Below are 24,083 nucleotides of genomic sequence, written 5' to 3'. Positions count from 1 at the left end.
TTGTCTAACAATGGCCATGCTGGGTGGAGCTGATGGTAACAGCAATCCAAAATATGTATTTAGAAAGGATAGGGGTGTGCAACCAGACACTCCATTTGCACAAGAGGAAGGGGTGTGCAACCAGAAACCCCATTTGTACAACCTGCCCTCCATACTCATAAATTGGGACTCCCAGTGTCTCTTTGTGGAGTATCATATCACAGGGTCTGTGTAAGGTGGAGGTACAAATGTTACACACGCACTGCTCTGTTCCAGGATAAGGAGCACTAGTCATATGAACCGGCCCCTCTAAGAGCTGTTTTTTTGTAAGTTGGCTCACAAGCAAAGCAAGAAATGAGACCAGTACACCCAAAGCGAATGCATTTCACTTCTATTATCTATAAAGCTCATCTCTAGCCATCAAACAGTTGAAATGGAAGTGTTAGTAACACCACTATTGTGTCCTAGTTAGAGATGGGGGGGAAAATGTAAGGTGAGGTTTGAATATTTCAGAAGGTCTAATTGCAGACATACTTCAGTTAACAATGCATCAGACAAAGAAGCTCCTTTTTATAAAGTCTTTTTAAATTCACCCAGCCCACTTGTCCTCCTCATCCTCTGTTTACCTGGAAGTTTTAGCAGCATCTGCATTAGGAGGATGAAGGAAGGCTGGAGAAAAACAGGGTTTTGGTGCCAGGGTGCATCTGCATTAAACAATAAAGTTTCAGCTAGGAAACAATGAAATTCTACTATAGTCAATCCCACTGCAGCTATAGGAGCTTGCCTATAACATGCAAGGTATACAGCAGCTTGTCTATAATATAATATAATATAATATAATATAATATAATATAATATAATAGGCAGGGTATCCAGAATCCTTTGCTGAGCATGTATGAACAAGCAAAAATGGGAAGTGATAAGCCTGCCTCACCAGTTCCCCCTAAAATGTTAAAAAAGAATAGATCTCTATGTTTGGCCAACAACATGGAAATCATAAGAAATGTGCAAGCTGGTGACAGCAGACATCACCACTGACTGTACTTTGGAAGAAGCATTCAAGTGACCTCCAGAAGGTTCAATGTGTTTTTCTTTACTTATGCAAGGTTTACCTGACCTGGTTGTTTCATTTCACATGTACATATTAGTAGTTTAGAATAAAATACTAGCTGAAATGCTAGCTGTTAAACTGCTTTTCGTTTTTGTACTGCAAGAACCTAACCCTATTTTCCCCATGTTATAGCTGCCTCTGGAACCAAATTTTCTGTTAAAGAATTAATTCTCAGGAACACATCTAATTTGTTAACTGAGGTGTACCTGTATTAGAAAGAATTAAGGGGCAGCACTTGTAATATTTAGAACCGTTTCTCTGCTGTTTTTTAAAAGATAAAATGAGTTTATTAATTGCCAAAATGCCAGATTATTAATCCATGGGCAAAGAAAAGGAAAACAAAGGAGGTTATCATTTACACTTTCTTTGATTTTCTTAATGAAGTTTTAACTCTGGGCTTATTTTACAAAAAGTGATATAATGTTGTGTGTACTTTATTTTCAAGAAAACAAAGCTTTCTTCTTTTTGTCAGTTATCTCCTGTGTCTAGCAAAAGAAGAAAATACACAAATATATCGTGTGTGTGTGTGTGTGTAAGGAAAGTGGAACTGAGTCTACTCACACATGTAACACTGATTATTGGGTGATTTTATGACGAAACTGGGGCCAAGTCCAATAAACACAGTTGGAACTTGTTTTAGGGAAAGAACACAACTTAAGAAGCACCACTCAGAATAATGACCACATGAAGCTCTCCACAGCAGGAGAGTCTTTGCTAACATGAAATAAAAATTCTGAGGCAACCTATAACAAAGACATGCTATTTTCCTAAGATCTAGGGTTGTAATAAAAATCTATGCTGTGTTGTTTCTCAGTCAGGTACAATGATACAAAGGCAAAACATTTGAGTTGTTTCTTGCTTTTTCCTGAAACAAAAACACCTGGGCTATTATTCAGTCTTGTCTGGCAGAAACCTACCCTAGGGAAGGTCAGAGGTAGTTTGTCAAAGGATTTCCCTTACCACAAAGCAGCATAATATACTCACTTAGCTCCAAACCATGCTGTGCCAACATGGTTTCTCTGCAATTCTGAGACTGCTGAGTTAACAAACCTCCACCATAATGAACTATTAAAGTCTACAGTTTTCCCTCCAGAGATAAAATGTTAATACAATAAACAAAAATCTATTAGTTCAACTGACATTGGAAATCCAAGAAATATAGCATAAGTTGCAATGTATATCTCTACATTGTATACATTTGCCCTCCTTTGTCTTTTCCCCCTCTACTGAGTTTTGGACTAAATATTGACATTAATTTGTTTCAGACTCCCATTTGTTTCAGACACCCCAGTGCTGGGGTCTGCTTTTTGTCTAACCATTGTAGTATTGGGATGTTCTTCACTGCATTTTAATAATATATTCATTTATAAAAACATGGTGCTCTGTCTTTTAGCTAAGTGATTGAGCAAGGTAGCCTCAAATATAATTTGATGTAATGAAAAATACAAACCAAAATATTACAAACAAGCAGCAGTGACCAAAGTTAGTAACTTTCCAGAGCTGGTGTAGGACTTTAATGGGTTGGGGGACAGTTACACTGAACATGTGCACCCCCAATTCATTTGCAGCTAGTGCAGCTGTCAATGGTAGAAGATAATAGAGCTCCACACTGGAGAACGCCTTCTTTCTGAAAATAATTTTGTTTTTGTTGTTTTTTCTGTGATGGCACAATTCTGATTTGCAGTGATGTAGTTTGTTAGCAAATGAAAGATAGGCAGTGCAGGTCAAAAGAATAACCAGAAATGTGGACAGGTCCACTGAAAACAGACCTACCTCAACAACTATCTAAAAACTTGTGAGAGAGTGAAATGAATTTCCCAACCACAGCAAGTCTGCCAACCCAGGCCATCAAGCTTCAGAAAAAAAGAAGAACATGGGGCAGTGACTGAGAAAGTACAAGTAGCTTCATGTAGAAGAAAGTGTAGGTAGTGAGGGAAAGCCTGGTATAGAACTAAATTAGTTTATTCTGTTCGTTTTTCCATTTGCAGAGAAACAATCTAACAACTATTGTCAGATATGATTAAGGAAACATTTGACAAGAAATTCCACATGCCCAAAGCAAGATGCTTAAACAAGCTATAGCTGAGGTTACTAACACATCTTTCATCTGAACTGACTGTCCTTTTCTAGTTTCTTAATAAGGTTATGACAAAAAGTCATACTAACCACTATATGAGAGTCCAGCAATCTGCATATAAAGATCCTCTTCAGAAAAACTTTCAGGCAGCATAAGAAAAGCAGCTGTGATGGCACTCTTCAAATTGTTAGCCAGGGCAAACTGCAACTTCACATTCTCATTCTGTGTAAGGATTTTGACCTGGAAATAGTCAGAGGCAGCCAGCAATCAAGTATAAGAATAAAAACAATTAAATACATATTACAGAACAATGTCATCAAGAATTACCAAGTGGCAGAATTATCTAGGAACACTTTAACTTCCTCATGATCCATTTTAAACAAAGCAAAGTTCCATCTTTATAAAAAAGAAATAAAATAGATTAATGAGGGGAAAGACACCTGAAATCAACTGACTATTGAAAATATACATTGACCTAGTGTATTTGTTTAGATACTGTTGAGTGATATTGATAGTTTACTTGTTTATAGGCAGCCTCTTTTGGGATCCTACAAAGAAGCAGAAGTGACAGTAAAACAAAATCTGTAATCAACACATCTGTTTCATATAAAATGACAGAATTTGATTATTGAATGGTTGAGAAATAAACATTACCCAGCTGCCACATATGCACAGACCCCTTTTATAAGACAAGGAAAACACTGGCTTTACAGTGGGACCTAGGAGGATGTACTTGCAAGATGGATTATTACAATGTTCTCTGTTCTTGAAGACAGTCCAGAAACTTAAGCTGGTAAAAAATGTAGCAGTATTGTTTGTGAGAATGGAATATCTTACATCTATTTTGCACCACTGAAACTGGCTGCCTATTTGTGTTCAGGTCCAATTTAAAATGTTGATCTTATTCTTTAAAGTTCTAAATGGGTTTAGTGTGGACTATCTAAAGGAGGGGTGGGCAGAATGTAGCCCTGAAACCTGTTTGGCCTCAGTTCATCCAGATTCCCTAGAATATTGTTTTTCTGGCACCCAAAAGGGGGAACTTCTTCTCCTAAGGTGCACCTACAGTGTAGAACTAATGCAGTTTGACACCACTTTAACTGCCATGGCTCCATCCTAAAGAATCCTGGAATTTATAGTTTTGTGAGGCACCAGCACTCTTTAAGAGAGAGGGCTAAAATATTGTAAAACTACAAATCTCAGAATTCCACAGGCTTGAGCTACAGCACTTAAAATGGTGTTTTTAAATCTGGCAAACTACAGTGCGGATGCACCTCCAAAGTCTCTAGGAGCAGCAATTCCCTTTTAAAAGAGGTGAAGGCGCACCCCACACTGATGGGACCTGATGAACCTCAAAACTTCAAAAAAAAAACACCAAAAACCCTATCCATTTTAAAAACCAAAAGCCAGACTCTGGCTACTTCAGTCCCATCCCCCAATATTTTGTAGTTCATTTTACTGTGAGGCAGAAAACTACCCAAAGTTGCCTAACTAACCCTGATCTAAAGAAACCCCTGCATCCATCTGTTCAGATCAGTTGGGGTGTTTTTAAGAGACATTGGATTAGTGGGGAGATATATATATATATATATATATATATATATATATATATATATAATCTTGTGAAAGTTTTATGTTCTGAATTTAGCATTTATTAAATGAGCAAACTATTTGTTTATCTATCCTATTATAGACTAGCAGTGGATCTTCCAAGGTCTCAGACAAATGGCATACATCTTTTTGGCTGCCTGATCCTACTTAATGGAAGTGAAACAAATGCCCATGCAGAGGGAAAAGCTTCTACTTTTATTAGGAATGGGAATTCTGTGCCACTCCAGATATTGTTGGATTGCAACTCCCAGCAGCTCTAGTCAGCAAAGTCAATAGTGAAGAATACTGGGAATTGCAACCTGGTAGCATCAGGAAGGGTCACTTGATTTCCATCCTTAATCTTCACTGTAGATACGAATGGGAATGTGTGTGCATATAAGGAGGGGTGTCTAGTTGAAAACATCTCATTTTGCTTGGATAAAATTAATACAAGTGCATATAAGAATACAAGTGTTCTCAGTGTAATTTGATCTGAGCCACTGGTAGGTTCATCTACAGAATAAGCAATAGCACAGAGGGTTTTGTGCAACTACACTCTTTCCCCACTTTCCAGATTTGGCCCAGAATACTGCAAGAATAAGCACAGCCTCTAACCTAATTGTCATTTTCTGTCTTTAAAAAAATCCTCAAGATGAATTTAGAGCAAAGGAGACAGCTGGAGCTAGATGTAAATGAAAAAAGTAGTACTATTAGTAAGCTTTCCATTTTACAAACATGTGGAAGGTACTTGGGTGCAAGCAAGTCCATGACAAAGGGATGATTGTATCCAGAACTTTACAATTTAAGATATACATGTATTTCTGAAAACAGCCCTGGAGACCCAAAACGAATCTGTGGGGCATACAATATCATTATTCTTCCATTATCTCCCCCCTTGCATTTGAAGTATGGTTTTCGTTAGCGTCACAAAATCTGAACCATCTGAATAGTTAAAGGTAAACTGGTCCTGGGAGAGGCTATTTGAACATATGTTTTCAATTTGCTCTCCTACATGTTTTTAAAAGCCTAATTTTGCAAACAAGCACCCCCTCCCCATTGCCCTGCAAGGAAGTGGGCAGTGGGAGGGGAATCAATATGATCTTCTGGAACTGAAAATGGCAGCTGAGAAGACAATAGAGGAACACAGGGGAAGACAGCTGCTTAGACCGTCTGTTTCTAACGGCCAAATTACACAGCCAGTTGAATAACTGAGTGACAGCTAGTTCACCTCTACTGAGAACAACTGTGTTTACATGCTCTGAAAGCTCTATCCACAGTAGTGTATCTACTACAGTTAAGTGAAGGGAAGAGAAGCAAAAACTGAGGATCTTTCAATAAAACCCACAGAAGAAAATGGAGACCCATCGCAAAGTACTCACTCAACTGGCAGTATGATTTTACATAATGTTATGTACAGCAATATTATGCATTCATGTGCTTCATTTTAAGATTGTATAGCTCTGAAGAAGGCCTTGTGAATACACACATCCATCGTTTGAGCACTCTGAGCTATGTCTCCAATTTCTTCTGTGGGTAAGTGGATAGAACTGCAGCTCTGTGATTCAACAATCTGACTCAATTTATGCTACCATTTTATATGGGAAAGTCAAAACAAGCAGACTTTCTTCAATTATAATGTGCTCATTATATGGGCTCCATGTACATAGGCCTATAAATTCCATTATCCTGGGGACAGACTGAGAGAATAAATTAAATAAAGTCCCATTACATGAGACTATGAAAACAGCCCATGCATATCTATCCTCAGTTGTTTGCTATGAAGTACTTTCCACTGAGTTCCATGGCACTTACTCCCAACTACCCATACATAGGTCTACACTCTTAGGGCACGTCTACACAGGCCATTAAAACTGGCTTCTCATGGCCTGCACTACAACCTGTCCAGATGATGCAGGGCCAAAGCTCCAATTCAAGGGCAGACTGTCTTCACATGGAAAGGCCAGTTCTGCACAGAATCTGGGCTATTCTTGCCGTAAAGTGAACTTTAAAACCCTATCAAGATCTAGAGCACTCCAGAGTGCCACTGTTTACATGGCATCTTGCTGTATTGCCTGGCACCATGGTCGCTGGCATATGTCATGTCACAACAAGGCATCCAGTCATGCAACTGGTGCTGAGCACCTTGTTTTCAGCCTCAGAGGGAGTGACTTGAACCAGTGGCTCCAGGCAGCATTATGTAGACAGCTGCCTAGTATCACTCCAGAGTGCACAGGTAACGGAGGGAATTTGGGGCAGCTTTGGGATCAGAATATTCTGGGAGCAGCCTGGAATATTCTGACCAGTATAAGCCCACCTTAGTTTCCTAAAGCACAGGCTTTTAAGAGTACAATGGTTTCTCATCTCACTCCTGTAACATCCATATTTATTTTATATGCCGACTCTCTCACCCCTTCAGTTACATAGATGGCATAAATTCCATCAGGCTGCATTCCTCAAACACTGGTTGGTGTGGAGGAAAGAATTTATACAAACAGTGCCATTCTCAGTACCTGCTTTACAACAAAACCGCCCTATTAGCCCCATATTAAAAAGGGGAAACTAAGGTAGAGAGACAGTAATTTGCCTAGGAATACCAAGAAAAATTGCGTCCAGGGATGCAGCTGAAAATCAAGATGTAACTTTGTAGCATAATTCACTTTCTCATAATTTGCTACAGTTGGCACACCCTCAACTGGGGCTGCATCTGCACAGCAAAAGTAATGCCGTTTAACTATAGAATCCTGAGATTTGAACCTTGTGGTAGCACCAGAGCACTCTCACAGAGAAAACTAAGTATCTCACAAAACTAAAAATCCCAGAATTCCATAGTATTGAGCCATGGCAGTTAGAGCAGTGCCAAACTGCATTACATCTGCAATGCAGATACAGCTTGGGAGAACACTGGAGATGTCATTTCCCAGTGCATTGATCTGCAGTGCCTTAGAAACCCTTCGGTTGGTGCACTGCCAGTCTGAAAAGGTAGGCTTGTGGGAGCTAGCCTTGTCACATATAATTATGATATGCTTCAACAATGCAGGATCTCAGTCACCATTTTTAAAAAATAGAATAGAAAAGACATGAAAATAATATACACTGTGTACAAACATTCACATTTTCTTTTCCTTTTAAGTATATATCGTATTTAAAGAGTTTGATTCTGCAACCAAAATGCACAGAACACTGAAATGGCATCATAAAAAACCCTAAACAAGGGAATACACATGCAGCTGACATTCAGTATGTTTAAACTTATATTGCCTTTTTATTTACATGTCTAGTCCACAGACTCCCAAATGTGCAGGGTTGTGAACTAGTCTTATAGAGATCTGTTTATTAGATTTTTAAAAATCTCCCATAGCTACAGCTCTTCTGGCAGTCCACAAACTGAAGTTGTTAAAAATACAACACAGTGATAAAAGAAGTTTCATAAAAAGAAAGGCAAGCAAATGAAACAAATCTGTTAAAACCAAAATAACAACACAGTAGCGATAATTCAGTGTAAATATCTAGAAGCTGTAAGGCTTATTTCTATTTTATTTTACTTTATATTTTTTTTAATATCTTGCCTTTTTCTCTGGAAACAGGGTTGAAGGCAACTCACAACCATTTAAAATATAGTGCAATGGTCCATATCTACAGATTCTGTATCCATGGATTAAAACATTCACAGCTTGAAAATATTTTTTAAAAATCCAAAAAGCAAAGATTGATTTTGCCATTTTATATAAGGAATGCCTTTTTACTATGCCACTGTACACAATGGGACTTGAACATTCATATATTGTTGTACCCACAGGGGTCCTGGAACCAAAGCCCAGTGGATACTAAAGGCTCACTGTACAAATAAAAATATTAATTTGTTGTTGTGTGCCTTCAAGTCATTTACAACTTATGGTGACCCTATCATGGGGTTTTCTTGGCAAGATATGCTCAGAGGAGGTTTGCCATTGCCTGCCCTGAGGCTGAGAACATGTGACTTGCCCAAGGTCACCCAGTGGGTTTCATGGCCAAGCTGGGAATCGAACCCTGGTCTCCAGTCACAGTCCAACCCTCAAACCACTATGCCAGTATTAATTCATACGTTAAAAACAATTAAACCACTCTTCTGTTGTACGCCATGGGCAGTTTACTCTTATCTGTTTTATTGTTTGTATGTATAGCACTGTGCAAGTCTACAGTGCTATATAAATACAGTGCGCCCTTGGCTTACATGGGGGATCCGTTCCGGAACCTTCCTCCCCCCGCATAAGCCAAATACTGTACATGCTCAAGCCCCATTCAAGTGAATGGGGCTCGTGCATGTGGTGGCACAGTGGTGCGCGTGCACCACTCCTTGCACCCTGCTCAAAGCTGCGTATAACGTGGGCACACTGTAAAGCATAATAATAATAATAATAATAATAATAATAATAAAACACAAGTTAATTTTTTAAAAATACATTTAAAACATAATAAAAAACAAACACAACACCTCCCCCCATCAAAAACTCAATTCAGTGTAACAAGTTTGAAACCTAAATAAACGTCCCTGTCTGCTGAAGAAAGACAACAGGGAGGGGAGCAACCAAATGCCTGGTGAAAGAGAGTTCCACAAGGAGTTGCCACTAAGAAGGCTCTCTCCTATGTCCTCACTATGGTGGTGGGTCTGAGAGAAAGCCTCCCTCCATAGTCAAGCAGGCTCACAGAAGGAGATCAGGTCTTTCAGATAGTATGAACCCAAGCCATATTAGGCATATGGGACTCAAGCTGAATCCAGGTAAAACGGAGGTACTTGCTATTTGCAGTCTCCGCTTCCTTCCCCAGTGAAAAACACACTTTCTCTCCCCAAACCGAAACAGAATCTGGATCTCATTTTCTATTTTACCCAACCTTTAGCAGGATTTTTTTTCCTTTTTAACACTTGTATTGTTTATTCTCTTTTTAATTGGTTTTTATTTTGGGGTTTTATGATTGGGGGTTGGGTCAGGATATGCCATTTCTTTTTAATCATAATTGTAATTTTAACGGTTTGATGTGTTAATACCTGTTGTAATCTGCCTTGATTCCCTATCGATAAAAGGAGGAATAGAAATAAATCTTTATTATTATTATTATTATTATTATTATTATTATTATTATTATTATTGTTATTATTAAAGGTCTTAGCCAGCACTTTGAAGTTTGCACAGAAATTGATTGGCAGCCAGTGAATCGATGCAAGCAAGGGGTTTATATGCTCAGTATAATCAGCACCAGGCAGTAGCCTGGCTACAGCAGTTTAAACTTGTTAAAGTTTCTGAACAGTTTCCAAAGGCAGCCTCACATAGAGTCCATTACAGTATAGTCGGCCCTTCCCTTACACGGGGGATCCATTCCGGACCCGGCCGCTTAAGGAAAATTCTGCGTATGCTCAAGCCCCATTTAAAGCAATGGGGCTTGTGCATGCGGTGGTGCGGCGGCGCACGTGCCATTACCCTGTATGGGGTGCGCCGCCCCATTTACCAATGTGTATTTCAGCGTAAGGCGTGGGCGCAGTGCAATGCAAACATGACATGTATTCAAGACATATGTTATTGTAGCTAGATCTGACTTCGCAAGGAATGAAAACAGCTGGCACACCAGTTTTAGCTGTGCAAATTTATGTCCTGACAAGTAGCTTCTTGTGCTGAAGATAAGTTACAATTTTGTTGTTGTGTACCTTCAAGTTGTTTCTGACATATGGTGACCCTAAGGCAAACCTATGAAATGGCTTTCTTGGAAAGATTCTTTTTCAAGGGGGGGCTTGCCTTTGTCTCCCCCTTTGAGGCTGAGAGTGTATGCCTAAGGTCTTCCAGTGGGTTTCCATGGCTAAGCAAGGCTGAGCAGGGAAGACATCAAAATAGTTCCAGATTTTCCATACATGGGTTCAATCATCAATCAGAGCAGAGACTGTAGTCAAGAAATCAGAAGAAGATTAGGACTTAGAAGGGCACCTATGAAGGAACTAGAAAAGATCCTGAAGTGTAAATACCAAAGTTAGGATTGTGCATGCCATCATATTTCCCATTTTTATGTATGGTTGTGAAAGCTGGACAGTGAAGAAAGCTGATAGGAAAAAATTCAACTCATTTGAGAAGTGGTGCTGGAGAAGAGTTCTGAGAATACCATGGGTTGTTAAAAACACAAATGGACAGGTTCCAGAGCAGATCAGGCCCAAACTCTTCCTGGAAGCAAAGATGACTAAACTGATGTCGTATTTTGGTCATATCATGAGAAGAAAGGATTCATAGAAAAGACTATAATGCTTGGTAAAATGAAGGCCAATAGGAAAAGAGGAAGACCACATTCCAAATGGATAGACTATCAGAGAAACCACAGTCATGAATCTACAAGAGCTATGCAAGGTGGTTGAGGATAGGGTGACTTGGAAGTCTCTCAGTCATAGAGTCACCATAGTTTGAGACCGACTGGAAGGCAATTAAAAACAACAACAACAAAAATGTCTAATGTGGTACAACCATCTTGGTGATCACAACACTTCAAAATGCACAGTAGGACAAAACCATATGGAAGCACCACTCATGGAGTTTTTCTGATGTGTTGGACTGCCATTCGCATCATTCCAATGGCCATGCCAGCTGGGGTGGGAGGGAGTTATACAAGCCTAGGGTGGTAGGAACCATAATCTAGCTCATCAGGTACGCAGGTGGGTAGGTTTATTTAGCTATTCATTCATTCACATTATATCATATTATATTATATGTCTCTGCTCCTGTGCAATGCCAGGTCAGTTAAGAACAAGTCCCACATAATATATGATCTTGTGGAGGATAAGAACTGCGACCTGGCTTGCATTACTGAGAGCTGGCTTGGGCCTGAGAGTGAAGCGGTGTGGGCACAGGGCCTCTCTGCCAGGTACTCAGTGAAGGACCAGATCAGGGCAAGTGGGCGGGGGGGGGGGGGAGTTGCCTTGATCTATAAGAACACCCTTTCCTTGACCAGGAACCATGTCCGCCAGACAGACCATATCGAGTGTTTATACCTGACCCTAAAGGCCAGGGACAGTTTAGGGATGCTGTTGGTCTACAGGCCACCCCGTGTGCTAACAGACTCCCTGGCCGAGCTGACACAGCTGGTCTCGGAGCTGGTGTTGGAGTCCCCTAGGCTTCTTGTCCTGGGGGACCTCAACATCCCCTCCAGTATCGTTCCAACTGGTGCAGCTCGGGAGTTCATGGCTACCATGACTGCCATGGGCCTGTCCCAATTGGTCACAGGGCCCACGCATTCCACTGGTAATACACTCGATGTTGTCTTCTGTATGGACACGGAGTCTCCATGGGCAGAGGTAACCAATATCTCTCCCCTGTCATGGACGGATCATTTCCTGGTTGAGGCTAGTATCAAGGCTACTGTCCAGATCCCCCCCGGGGGTGGCAGACCTATTAGAATGGTCTACCCTCGAAGGTTGATAGAACCCAATAGGTTCCAGGAAGCCTTAGAGGGCTATCTGGTTGGAGCTGACGGCGATTCTGTTGATGCCCTGACTAACACCTGGGATATTGATCTCTCCAGGGCTATACACAGTATCGCTCCCAAGTGTCCTTTCCGGCCTGCTTCCAATAAAAAGCCCTGGTATACGGAAGATCTCAGGGCAAGGAAGTGGGCTGCGCAACGACTAGAGCGCAAATGGCGGAAACACCAACACTTATCCGACAAGACACTCCTAGAGTCTCTTTTGAAGGCTTACGGAGTGGCAATTGGTGCAGCTAAGAATTTGTTCTATGCTGCACGAATTGCGTCCGCAGAGTCGTGTCCGGCAGAGCTGTTCAGGGTTGTGAGAGAACTTACTCAACTGGCTCCTCCCCTGAACCCACTACTGGAACCATCTAAAGCCTGCTGTGACGAGTTTAACAACTTCTTCGCAGATAAAATCTCTCGGCTAAGAGCTGATCTTGACGCTGTTATTGGTTCAGAATCGAGAGTAGAGGCGTCCAGAGCTTCCGTGGACGCAGTTGTACTGGATTAGTTTGAGTCTGTTAGTACCGAGGATGTGGATAGGATCCTCAGTAGCGTTAGGAAGACGACCTGCTCTCTCGATCCCTGTCCTTCATGGCTGGCAGTTCAAGGGGGAAAGGCGACAACAGAAATGTTGCGTCATATTGTCAATTCATCCTTCAGGGAGGGCCTTTTTCCATCTGATCTCAAAACGGCCATCGTAAAACCTTTACTAAAGAAGCCCTCCCTTGACCCCCTAATTTGAAACAATTATCGGCCTGTATCACTGCTGCCATTTTTAGGGAAGGTGATCGAGAGAGCGGTTGCCTCCCAGCTACAGAGGGTCTTGGAAGATACGGATTATCTGGACCCATTTCAAACCGGCTTCCGAGCGGGCTATGGGGTTGAGACTGCCATGGTCGCCTTAGACGATGATCTCCGTCTGGGCATGGACAGGGGTAGCGTGTCCCTGTTAGAGCTCTTGGACATCTCTGCGGCCTTCGATACCATCGACCATGGTATCCTTCTGGATCGCCTGGGAGAGTTGGGTATTGGGGGCACTGCTTTGCAGTGGTTCCGGTCCTACCTCTCGGGTAGATTCCAGATGGTGGAGCTGGGGGACTGTCGCTCCGATAAGAGGGCCCTTACATCTGGGGTCCCTCAGGGAGCGATTCTGTCCCCTATGCTATTTAACATTTACATGAAGCCGCTGGGAGAGATCATCCAGAGACACGGGGCACGGTGTTATCAGTACGCTGATGACACCCAAATCGTTTTCTCTGTGTCTCCGACTGATGCAGTGACTAGGGATGGCATCTCTCCGCTCAATGCCTGTCTGGAGTCAGTAATGGGCTGGATGAGGGAAAATAGACTCAGCCTGAATCCAGAGAAAACGGAAGTACTTGTGATAGGTTCTCCTGGTCCTGGGAAGGAGGTTTGTTCACCTGTCCTGAACGGGGTCACGCTCCCCGTGAAGGACTCAGTTCGCAGTTTGGGGATGCTTCTTGACTCCTTGCTTCACCTGACTCCTCAGGTGGATGTGACAGTTAGAAGCACCTGTTATCAGCTTTGGCTGATACGCCAATTGCGTCCCTACCTGGACCGGGGGGACCTTGAAACAGTGGTACACGCACTGGTAACCTCTCGACTCGATTTCTGTAATGCGCTCTACATGGGGCAACCCTTGTACCAAACTCGGAAGCTGCAGTTGGTTCAAAATATGGCCGCCAGGCTGGTCACTGGTAGCTCCAGGGCCAGCCACATAACACCTATATTGGAAGATCTGCACTGGCTGCCAATTCGCTTCCGGGCACAATACAAGGTGTTGGTTGTTACCTATAAAGCCCTAAATGGCTTGGGCCCAGAGTACTTGGAGGACCGCCTCTCCCCATACAATCCGCCCCGCACTCTCAGGTCAGGTGGGAAAAAATTTCTGAGTGTTCTCAAGACAAGATACGCAATGACTGCGCAAAGGGCTTTTTCTGTTGTGGCCCCGCAGTTTTGGAACGCTCTCCCTGAGGAGCTCTGCTTAGCCCCCTCCCTGGAGTCATTTAAGAAAAACCTTAAGACTCATTTATTTCGTCAAGCCTTCCCCCACATGTCCTGACTGTTTTGCTCCTGTATACTATGTATTGTATTTTTTAGACTGATTTATTATCTCGACTGGTCTTAATGACGGATTTTAATGATGTATAGTAGTGTATGGTTTTATATGAGGGATTTTTGCTGTTAATTTTGATTTTTAATCTGTGATCTGTATGGTATTATATCTGTAATCTGTAATGTATCGTATTTTCATTTTGTTTTGTAAACCGCCGTGATCATAGGAACGGCGGTATATAAATAAAATTTCAATCAATCAATCAATCAATCAATATCTTGTCTTCCTCCTAGCAAGGAATCTTATGCAAGTTATAAAATTCAAAGTAACAGGTTAGCTAAAAATATACTACAGGTTGAGTCCCCTTTATCAGGTATTCCAAATCTGAACTATTCAAAAATCCAAAACATTTTCGATGGGTGGATGAGATAGTAACACCTTTGTTTCTTGACGGTTCAATGTACATAAATTTTGTATTGTGTTCAAAATTATTTATAAATTATATAAAATTGCTTTCAATTGCTATGTGTATAAGGTATATATGAAACATAAACAAATTTTGTGTTTAGACTTAAGTCCCATCTCCAAGATATTTCAATAATTATATGCAAATATTCCAAAATCTAGGAAAATCTGAAATCCAAAATACTTCTGGTCCTAAGGATTTTGCATAAGGGAGTCTTAAACTCTAATAAAGTTTAAAAAAATGTACACAGTTAAAATTAGCAATAATATATACTTAAAGCTTGATTTAAAAAAAACCCCAAACCAGAGGTTGCATCAAAATCTCCCTGCATGTCGAAGTCTGAAATTTTTGACAAGGGAATTAAGCCAGTAACACCCTCACCATCAATCTGAGGTGGTAGAGTCCTGTGAGAATTGAACCGAGTGGATGACTATGGATTTGAAACAATATTTAGACTTTGGTTATATCTAACTCCCAGATAACAGGCAACATGAATGCTCATCTGCTCTTTGTAAATGTCCCAAAAGCTAACTAAAGAATAAGCTCCTGTTTTTTCCAAGACTGAAGGAAAGAAAAAAAATTCTTCTATACATTTTACTGGTAAGACACTGTATAATCTCTCTTTTGACTGTTGTAAATGAAGGTGAAGTGCAGCCTGAAGGCTAAACATGGATGCTGTGGGCATTTCAAAAGGCTGTAAGGGTCCCAGGAGCATGCCTCAAGCATTTAAAAAAATGTTTGCTTTTTTTGTTGTTACTTAATTAAAAATGCCCCACTACCACCACTTGCAGATGTGGGGTACAATGTGCTTTGGTCATAGGCCTCTCTTGGACCCAAACAGGCCAGGGGTTCAACACCAAATCCCCTTGGGGCTAAGAGGAGGAAACTGGTGGCACAGTGGTTAAATGCCTGTACTGCAGCCACTCACTCAAAACCATTGCGAGTTCAATCCCAGCAAAAGGGCTCAAGCTTGACTCAGGCTTGCATCCTTCCGAGGTCGCTAAAATGAGTACCCAGATCGTTGGGGGTAAATTAGCTTACAGTTATAAACCACTTAGACAGTGCTTACATGGTATGAAGCGGTATATAAATGAAGCTTTTTTATTTGTTTGTTTTCATTTATGAAGGTGGACAGTAGCAAGCTGGCAGCCCCCTAAGTTCCCATGGGTTACTAATGGAGCCCCCTTAAATCATGGCAGTTACTTCTGTTCTAGAGACATATTTGAAATGTTATCACCTGCTTTCTGTTGCAAGTAACCAGCTCCTACTAATGGTTTCAATAGAATGTTATGCAAAATAAATTTAAAGACAAGCATAAGGCCAAGTTGCCTGAAATTTACTACTTTAGGACTATCAAAACTTCTCCCTCCACATCATACTAATGCTATCATCATATGGTTCCTTTTTACTGTACAATAAATACCTATTTTCTCCCTTCTCCATTTGGCTCAGCTCTGCTTCCCTCTAGTGGTTAATCAGAATGCTTCACATGCCACTGTGCAAACTTCTCTACAAACATGGATGGCAATTTTGTTTTGTTAAAAGCAGCCAAGAATTCCCAGAATTGGAAGTGGAAAAGAGGCTTAGAATAGGAATCAACTGCAGTCATACAACCCACTGAATACTTTTTGGAAATTATTTTCTTACAGCCTAATCCCACATAAAATACAACAAGCTCCTTGAAGGAAGGGAAGGCCACCAATATAATAATAATAAATAATAAACTGTTTATTTATTAACCGCTTTTCCCAAGATCAAAGCGGTGTACAAGTGTCAGTAAAGACAGTCAGTAAAAACAGTGCCACAATTCACATATTAAAAATACACATTAAAACGAATTAAATCCAAAAGCATAGTTAAAACATACAGTAATAATGTTAAAATCATGAATATCAATATAGAAAATTAAGACAGGGCATTTATATGACAGATCTACAATTTATTTCACAAAAGCAGCATGCAATAGGATCTGTACTCTAGGGTCCATTGCAGCCTTTCCCAATCTGGCATTGATGCTATTTTCAAGAAACATGCTTGGACATAGGGAGGTAAAGGTTAATGCAAACTCAGCCCAGGCTACATTCCTGATCTAGCATGGGAATTCGGGAAATCACTTCTCCACCTCACACTGCCCTTTGTTCCCAAAGGTGCTATTTACAGCAAGCAGCACCTTCAGGGGGAATTAGTCACCAGGATAGGAGAATTTGCAGCCCTCTGCTCCAGTGCAATCTAATTGAGCTTTAAACACGTATACACACTCACTACAATCTGTTGTTTGGTTGTCTCAGGTGGAATGCATTCCTAATATTTCAAAATTCTACAGAATGCAAATGATCAATTTCACTAAGGTCATACACAGCAAGAGTACTACCCAACTCCATTTTATTCTCCCCCAACCTGTGTTTTTAAAGGTTTTTTTTATTATTGATGCTGTTACTGTTTATTTTTGTCATTTTAAACAAAGAAGCTGAACAAATACCGGCTTTTGTAGGCGCCCAGCTACATAGAGAGTCTTCCAGTGAAGCAAATCTTCAATTAGGACATCCGTGCTAATGACACCATATTTGATAACCTGAAACATGGAAAAACAAGAGCTGAACTGCCAGTTAAAAACAAACTTTCATTTGGCAAAATCAAAGATGGAAAGAAAAAGAGGCTTCAGTGCCAACCTAGCTGACCATTCTTTTGGAATAACAGTTTTCTAAACATGAGAAAAGGAAATGTCTGAAATGTTTTTTTGGGTCTTGATCCCAAGAAGGCAGAATGTGAAGCCCCTTTTCATTAGGAACTAGTATCTTTCTTGTGGGCTCCTAGTAAGTCGCTCAGCAGTTCTTCAAAAAGTATTTCGACCCTTAAAATACTAACTCTTGCAAAGAATTCTTGGACCAAACAAAAACTTCAGGGGTTTCAGACAATGTTCTCCTGGGATAGCAGATCCCACAGAGATTAAGGGGCTGCAACTCTGACAGTTCTTCAACCTGAGACTGGAAAATCTCAGCAAGGATCACTCTCTTTGGCAGGATACAGACCGCCCAAAAGGATGGTCTGCCACCGCCCTAGTTTGCTGTGCGAGGGAGCTGCAGCGGACAAACCGGGCAGCTCCCTCGCGCAGCAAAAAGAAGCTGCAAAAAGCGGCTTCCTTTTCCGGTGCCATTGTGACATCGCAAGGCGCCAATGGCGCACTTGCGGTGTCATAAAGGCATCGAGACATGCTGACGCTAGGCGTCCGTGACGTCAAAATGGTGGTGCCCATATGTAAAGGGCACCGCCACTTTGATGCCCTCGTCACGGGCGAGGGGCGTTTGAAAGCGCCGCCCCTTGCACTGACGCAGGCGCCTCATAGCGCCTGTTTAAATAGGGCCTTCATCCACCCAGAATTGTTCCAGAAGAAACAGAACAAGGTAACATTATAAAATTAAAAATAACACACTTTTCTAACTTATACCCACTTATCATTCAGCATTACTCTTTGTAGGCAGGGAGAAGGCTGCTAGGCAAGGAGCCATGTATTTTAATTACCAGTCTTCATGCATCTTGGTTAAAAATTCCAAAGGTAGCATAAACTGCTGTTGTTGTGTGCTTCCAGGTCATTTTTTACTTATGGTGACCCTAAGGTAAACCTATCATAGGGTTTGGGGTTTTTTTTGGCAAGTTTCTTCAGAGAGGGGTTGTCATTTCATTTTTCTGAGACAAAGAGATTGTGGCTTCCCCAAGGTCACCCAGTGGGTTTTTATGCTTGAGTGGGGATTTGAACCCTGGTTTCCAAAGTCGTAGCCCAACAGTCAAGCTGCTACACTATGCTGGCCCTCAACACAAATTACTCCAAGACAATACATGCATGTGCAACCTGAAGAAAACAGGGGCAGTTCAGCCAATGTGCTTGTTTGGTCCCACTTATATTGCTTCTGCTAGACAATCCTCCAAGGAACGCAGAACTACACAGCAAGCTAAACCTTGGCTTCCCCTTTATTTAGCTTTGTAGCAGAAGACAAGACAGCCAGTGTGGAGCAGTGGTTTGAGGGTTGGACTATGACTCTGGAAACCAGGGTTTGATTCCTTGCTTGGCCATGAAACCCACTGGGTGACCTTGGGCAAATCACACTCTCTCAGCCTCAGAGGATGGTAATGCCAAACCTCCTCTGAACAAACTTTGCAGAGAAAATACTGTGATAGGGTTGCCATAAGCTAGAAACAACTTGAAGGCACACACCAACAACAAGTAGAAGCCAAAGTCATTTGCGATTTCTCTTAACTTCCTTCCGTGGACATTACAAGATGTGAGAGAAAGCTCTCCTACTACAAATCTTGTTTCCACTTCTCTTTCCATTCACAGCAGACCAGAAATACTTAAAAACACTAAAAAAAAATCTAGCTGCCAATGACAAATGTTTAATAAAGAAAAAGGAGTCAGTGCCTGGGTTTTGAAAGCCATAGCACAATGCAAAATATTTTATTCATGTCGAATTTGTGACCTGCTTTTTGACAAAGAAAAGTAATAAATGCACATTTTGTATTCAAAATACCTAACATCAATATAAATGGCTGATATTTAGATAAATGGCTTTTCCCATAGGATTTATTGCCACCTAAAGCTATTTTAGCACCAGAGATGTAAAACTCAAAAGCTCAAAAGAATAAAAATAGCTTTCAGTTGATATTTGGCATTGTCTCCTTTCGACACAATCATGTTCACCTACATGGTTTATATTACTTACCCTGCCATTACAAGGCACTAGTGTATTGTAGTAAATCCCTGCCCCATAATTCTGGATGTTAGTGATTGGCTTTGGCCCAAAATATTTTAGAAAGGAATAATGCTTCCGATTCTTCGACAGGTTCATCATATGCCATGTTACAGAATCATCAGCTGCAAACACAAAATCCAGCATGTTGTTCTACAATACAAAAGAGAGTGGATGCAGTTATAGCTTTATAACTTTATCTGCAAATATGTAATGTGAAACACCAGATGTTACAAGACAAAAAACAAAAACACAAATAAACCTGAAAGCAAATAACTTTAATGTACAGTATATGCGCGTGCATATGTATACAACCCATGTATCTGTGTAAACAAAAATTTATAAAGGAGGTTTAACCATTTCATTTACAGGGCGCTGGATCCAACATTAGGTAGTCACAATATGGGTGCATCCAAACCACAGAAATAATGGTTTGACACCACTTTAACTGCCATGTCTCCATCCAACAGAATCCTGGGATTTGTAGTTTTGTGAGGCACCACAAGTCTTTGGCAGAAGCTAAAGACCTAGTAAAACTACTAATCTCAGGATTCTGTAGGATGGAGCTACGGTACTTAAAGTGGTATAAAACTGCATTATTTCTAGAGTGTAGATGCATCCTTAGGTTACAAGTGGAACCAATGCAAAATACATACATTCATTATGACTAACATATGGCCAAAATATGACTCCTACTCCCTATAAAGCTCATAGTTTTTAAGTTGGCTCACATTTTGCTCCCCATCAGCAGATCCAATTGTGAGTTCCAGAAGATGAGGAGAAGACTGAATTAGGGGAAATTTAATAGGTTAGCACTTGTACATATCTTACTGCTTCAATGGATCTGGTTTCATTAAAAGTAACAACTGGATTTAAACCCCCAATTCCATGGGGCACTGAGAATGACATGCCTAATTGATATCCATTCCCACTGCTGCAATTGCAATGGGTCAGCACACAATACTACAACATCTGCCTTCAGTTAACCATAAAACATCACGCCTGAGTAATGCTAACATTAACAATATGCATAATACATGGAAAGAATGAATGAATGTCATAGTCAAGAAGATCAAGAGTGCATCTGCACTGCATATGTAACGCAGTTTGATACCACTTTAGCTGCCATGGCTCTGTCTTATAGAATCCTGTAATTGGTGCACTTGCAATATGGATTCCTGCAATGTTCTCTGTCCTTGAAGATGGTCCAGAAACTTAGGTCCAAAACACACTGCAGAAATAATCCAGTTTGAGACCACTTTAACTGCACCGGCTCAATGAGAGGGAATTCTGGGAAATGTAGTTTTGGGAGACATTTAGCCTTCTCTGACAGAGAGCTCTGATGCCATATTAAACTACAGTAACCAGGATTCCCTAGCACTGAGCCAGGACAGTTAAAGCGGTCTCAAACTGGATTATTTCTGCCGTGTGTTTTGGACCTTAAATCGATAAAGAATGTGGCAGGATTGTCTGTGGGGATGGAACATCTTACATCTACTTTGGCTGCCTAGTTGTTTTGCGAGGCACCAGCAGCACTCTTTGGGAGAGACGGCTCAAGACATGGCTGAGCTTCTGGGAGCTGAAGTCTCTCTAAAGGGCACAGTTTGGGACCACTGGCCCCGGGTGGCTTCCTGATACATTACCACACTGCCCTCTTCTAGTGCTGCTATTCCACCTTAACTGCGCTGGCTGCCTCCTGTTGCATTCTGGGGCTTGTAGTTCAGTGCTCTCTGGCTGAGAATTGTAAAGGCCCCTCCTTGAACTGCAACTCCCAGAATGCAACAGGAGGCAGCCAGAGCAGTAAGGTGGAATTGCAGCACTATAAGAGAGTAGTGCGGGAATCTCGTAGCTAGCCTGTCCTCCTTCCTTCCTTCTCCCTCCCCTCCCCTTCCACTGACCCCTTTTTCCGCGGAGGAGGCCCCCGCCTGCTGGAAGACTCCGGAGCCATAAGCAAAGGCGAGGCTGAGCTCCTGGGGGAAGTGGGCGAGGATCCTGCGGAAGGACACAGCCGAGCTGGGCACAGGAGGAGGCATGAGGCTCAAAGGGAGACGCCCGGGCGGAAGCCACGCCCACCTCGCCTTCCGCGCCAGGAGTGGAGGAAGCGCCGGAAGAGAACCAAGAAGGAACCACCACCAACAACGAAGGGCGCCCTCCGCGTCACGGCGCCCTCTCTGGTGGAGGACCTCCTGAGGCCTTGCAGCCACATTGAGGAATTAAAGCTGTTTGTCACCTGAGCGTCTTAAAGCGTTGCTGTTCTATTAACTGCTCTGGCTGCCTCCTCCTGTTGCATTCTGGGATTTGCAGTTTAAGGGAGGGGCCTTTAGAATTCTCAGCCAGGGAGCTCCTAGGCCTCACTGAACTACAAGCCCCAGAATGCAACAGGAGGCAGTCAAAGTGGAATAGCAGCACTATTACACCATCCACGTAATAACGATGACATTTTAACGACTCGGGGCTATGGAATTCTGGGAAGTGTCGCTTTGTGAGACATTTGTTCTTCTCTGTCAGAGAGCCCTGGGGCCACAATAAACTACAGTTCCCAGGATTCTCTGGCGCTGAGCCAAGGCAGTTAAAAACGATGTCAACATGGATTGTTTTATTTGTTTACTTCATTTCTGTGCCACCTTTCTCCCAGGAAGGGACCCAAGGCAGCTCAGGAAAAGCAAAAACATGTTTTAAATATCGGTTACAATAAGTTTTAAAACAAGTAAAAGCATCTAAGGAAAAGTGGTATAAAATTACATGCATACAAAATAAACCTTAAAACACACACTCCATATAAACGCCATCCGGTCATGACCTTAGATAGCAAAAGCCTGGCTATATTTTAAATAGAAACATTTTTTGCTTGCGAAAGGAAAGCAGGACGAGGCCCAGGAGGCAAATACAGCCTCCATCTTGCAGAATCCTGGGATCTGTCATCTGTTGAGGCACCAGGATTCTCTGATACACAAGGCTGAATACCTCGCCAAACTACAAATCCCGGGTTCCCAAAAGGATGGCGTCCTGGCAGTTAAAGTGGAGTCAAACAGTAAACTGCATTATTTCTGCACTGTGGAAGTGTTGCCGGAGAAAGGATCTGCACTGCAGAAATAATGCCATTTGACCCCACTTTAACTGCCACGACTCCATCCTTTTGGGAACCTGGGATCTGTAGTTTGATGCTGCCCCACAGCTCTCTGATAGAGAAGGCTAAATATCTCACAAAACTACAGATCCCCAAATTCCCTAGCACTGAGCCAGGGCCATTAAAGCCATGTCAAACTGCATTATTTCCTGGCTAGCATGCTTTTCTGCTCTTCCCAGTCCCAAATTTAAGGCTGCCTTAAGGGCTCAATAGCTGAGGCAAAAGAAATAAACTTAATCACACTGAAACCTTAGCAGACAAACTGAATTTTACTGAGTTGCCTGAAGTAATTGTATTTATTTCTGTGCTTGCTCTCCACAACATGTTTTGATCTAAAAGGATTCCCAAGACAATCTATATTAAATTAAATAACATAATGCAATGTCTAAGCGTGTTAAGTTACCGTACTGTAAACATTCTTAAAGGAGCATGGTGAAAAGCAGTATTATTTATTTATTTCCTATATTTATATACTGCCCAGTTGCTTTTGCAGTGTTGTTGCTGTTGTTGTGTGCCTTCAAGTTGTTTCTGGCAACCCTAAGGCAACCCTTGGCAAGTTTCTTTAGGTTTGCCATTGCCATCCTCTGAGGCTGAGATGCAATCAAACCAAATTCAAAACAGTAATTAAAAAAGCAAAAATAATAGTAATAACAACCCACAACCAAAGCAATAAGACAACACATTCTAGTATCAAAATGTTAAAATACCAAGATGTGTAAAATCCACCAACATAAACTTCAGCCATAGAAGTAAGAAAAGTCTCTTCATATGGATTTGTTTAGGTTAAGGGGGTCTAAATCTGTAGATGATGTCTGTTTGCTTTCAAAGCGCCTGCCAACTTATGGTAACCTTAAATTTCCTTCAGCAAGGAATACTCAGACGTGGTTTTGGCAGTTCCTTCCTCTGAAATACAGTGGACCCTTGGTATCTGCTGCAGTTTGGTTTCAGGACTTCCCATGCATACCAGAATCCATGGATGCTTAAATCTCTTTGCATACAGTGGACACGTAAGATTGTGCCGCATATACAAAATGGCAAAATCAAGGTTTGCTTTTTGGAACATTCCTTTCAAAAATATTTTCAAGCCACGGATGGTTGAATTTATGGATGCAGAACCCATGGATACGGAGAACTAACTGCATTACCTGTAGCACCTGGTATTTGTTGATGGTCTCCCATCCAAGTACTAGCCAAATCTGACCATGCTTTGCTTCCAAGATCTAGTGCCTTTAATTCAAACACCATCTAGATCCATTTTATGAGCCACTGTAGTGTAGTAGTTGGAGTGTTGGACTAGGACATTGGTTCAAATCTCAACTCAGCCATGAAAATCCACTGGGTAATCATGGGCAAGTCACTCTCTTGGCCTCAGTGGATGGCAATGGCAAACCCTCTCTGAAGAAATTTACCAACCGTACGACTGCCCTAGGAAAACCCTGTG

General features: G+C 41.6%; 1 protein-coding gene across 1 annotated transcript in view; it reads right to left on the bottom strand.

Annotated features, from left to right (window-relative positions):
• TAMM41 (TAM41 mitochondrial translocator assembly and maintenance homolog) overlaps window positions 1-21,720 on the bottom strand; it is a 40,029-nt gene extending 18,309 nt beyond the window's left edge. The window contains exons 1-4 of the mRNA XM_089523435.1: window positions 21,414-21,720; window positions 19,489-19,668; window positions 17,253-17,345; window positions 3,257-3,407 (exon numbers count right to left, since the gene is read on the bottom strand). Of these exons, the coding sequence (XP_089379561.1) occupies window positions 3,257-3,407; window positions 17,253-17,345; window positions 19,489-19,668; window positions 21,414-21,548 (559 nt within the window). The 5' untranslated portion in view covers window positions 21,549-21,720. The remainder of the gene's footprint in view (window positions 1-3,256; window positions 3,408-17,252; window positions 17,346-19,488; window positions 19,669-21,413) is intronic.
• Window positions 21,721-24,083: the final 2,363 nt, after the last annotated feature.

This window comes from Sceloporus occidentalis, unplaced genomic scaffold (assembly GCF_023333645.1).
Source record: "Sceloporus occidentalis isolate IW3139 unplaced genomic scaffold, rSceOcc1.0.p SCAF_1, whole genome shotgun sequence".
Lineage (NCBI taxonomy): Eukaryota > Metazoa > Chordata > Lepidosauria > Squamata > Phrynosomatidae > Sceloporus > Sceloporus occidentalis.
Note: the sequence above shows the minus strand (reverse complement) of the source record. Positions and strands in the feature narration are given on the sequence as shown.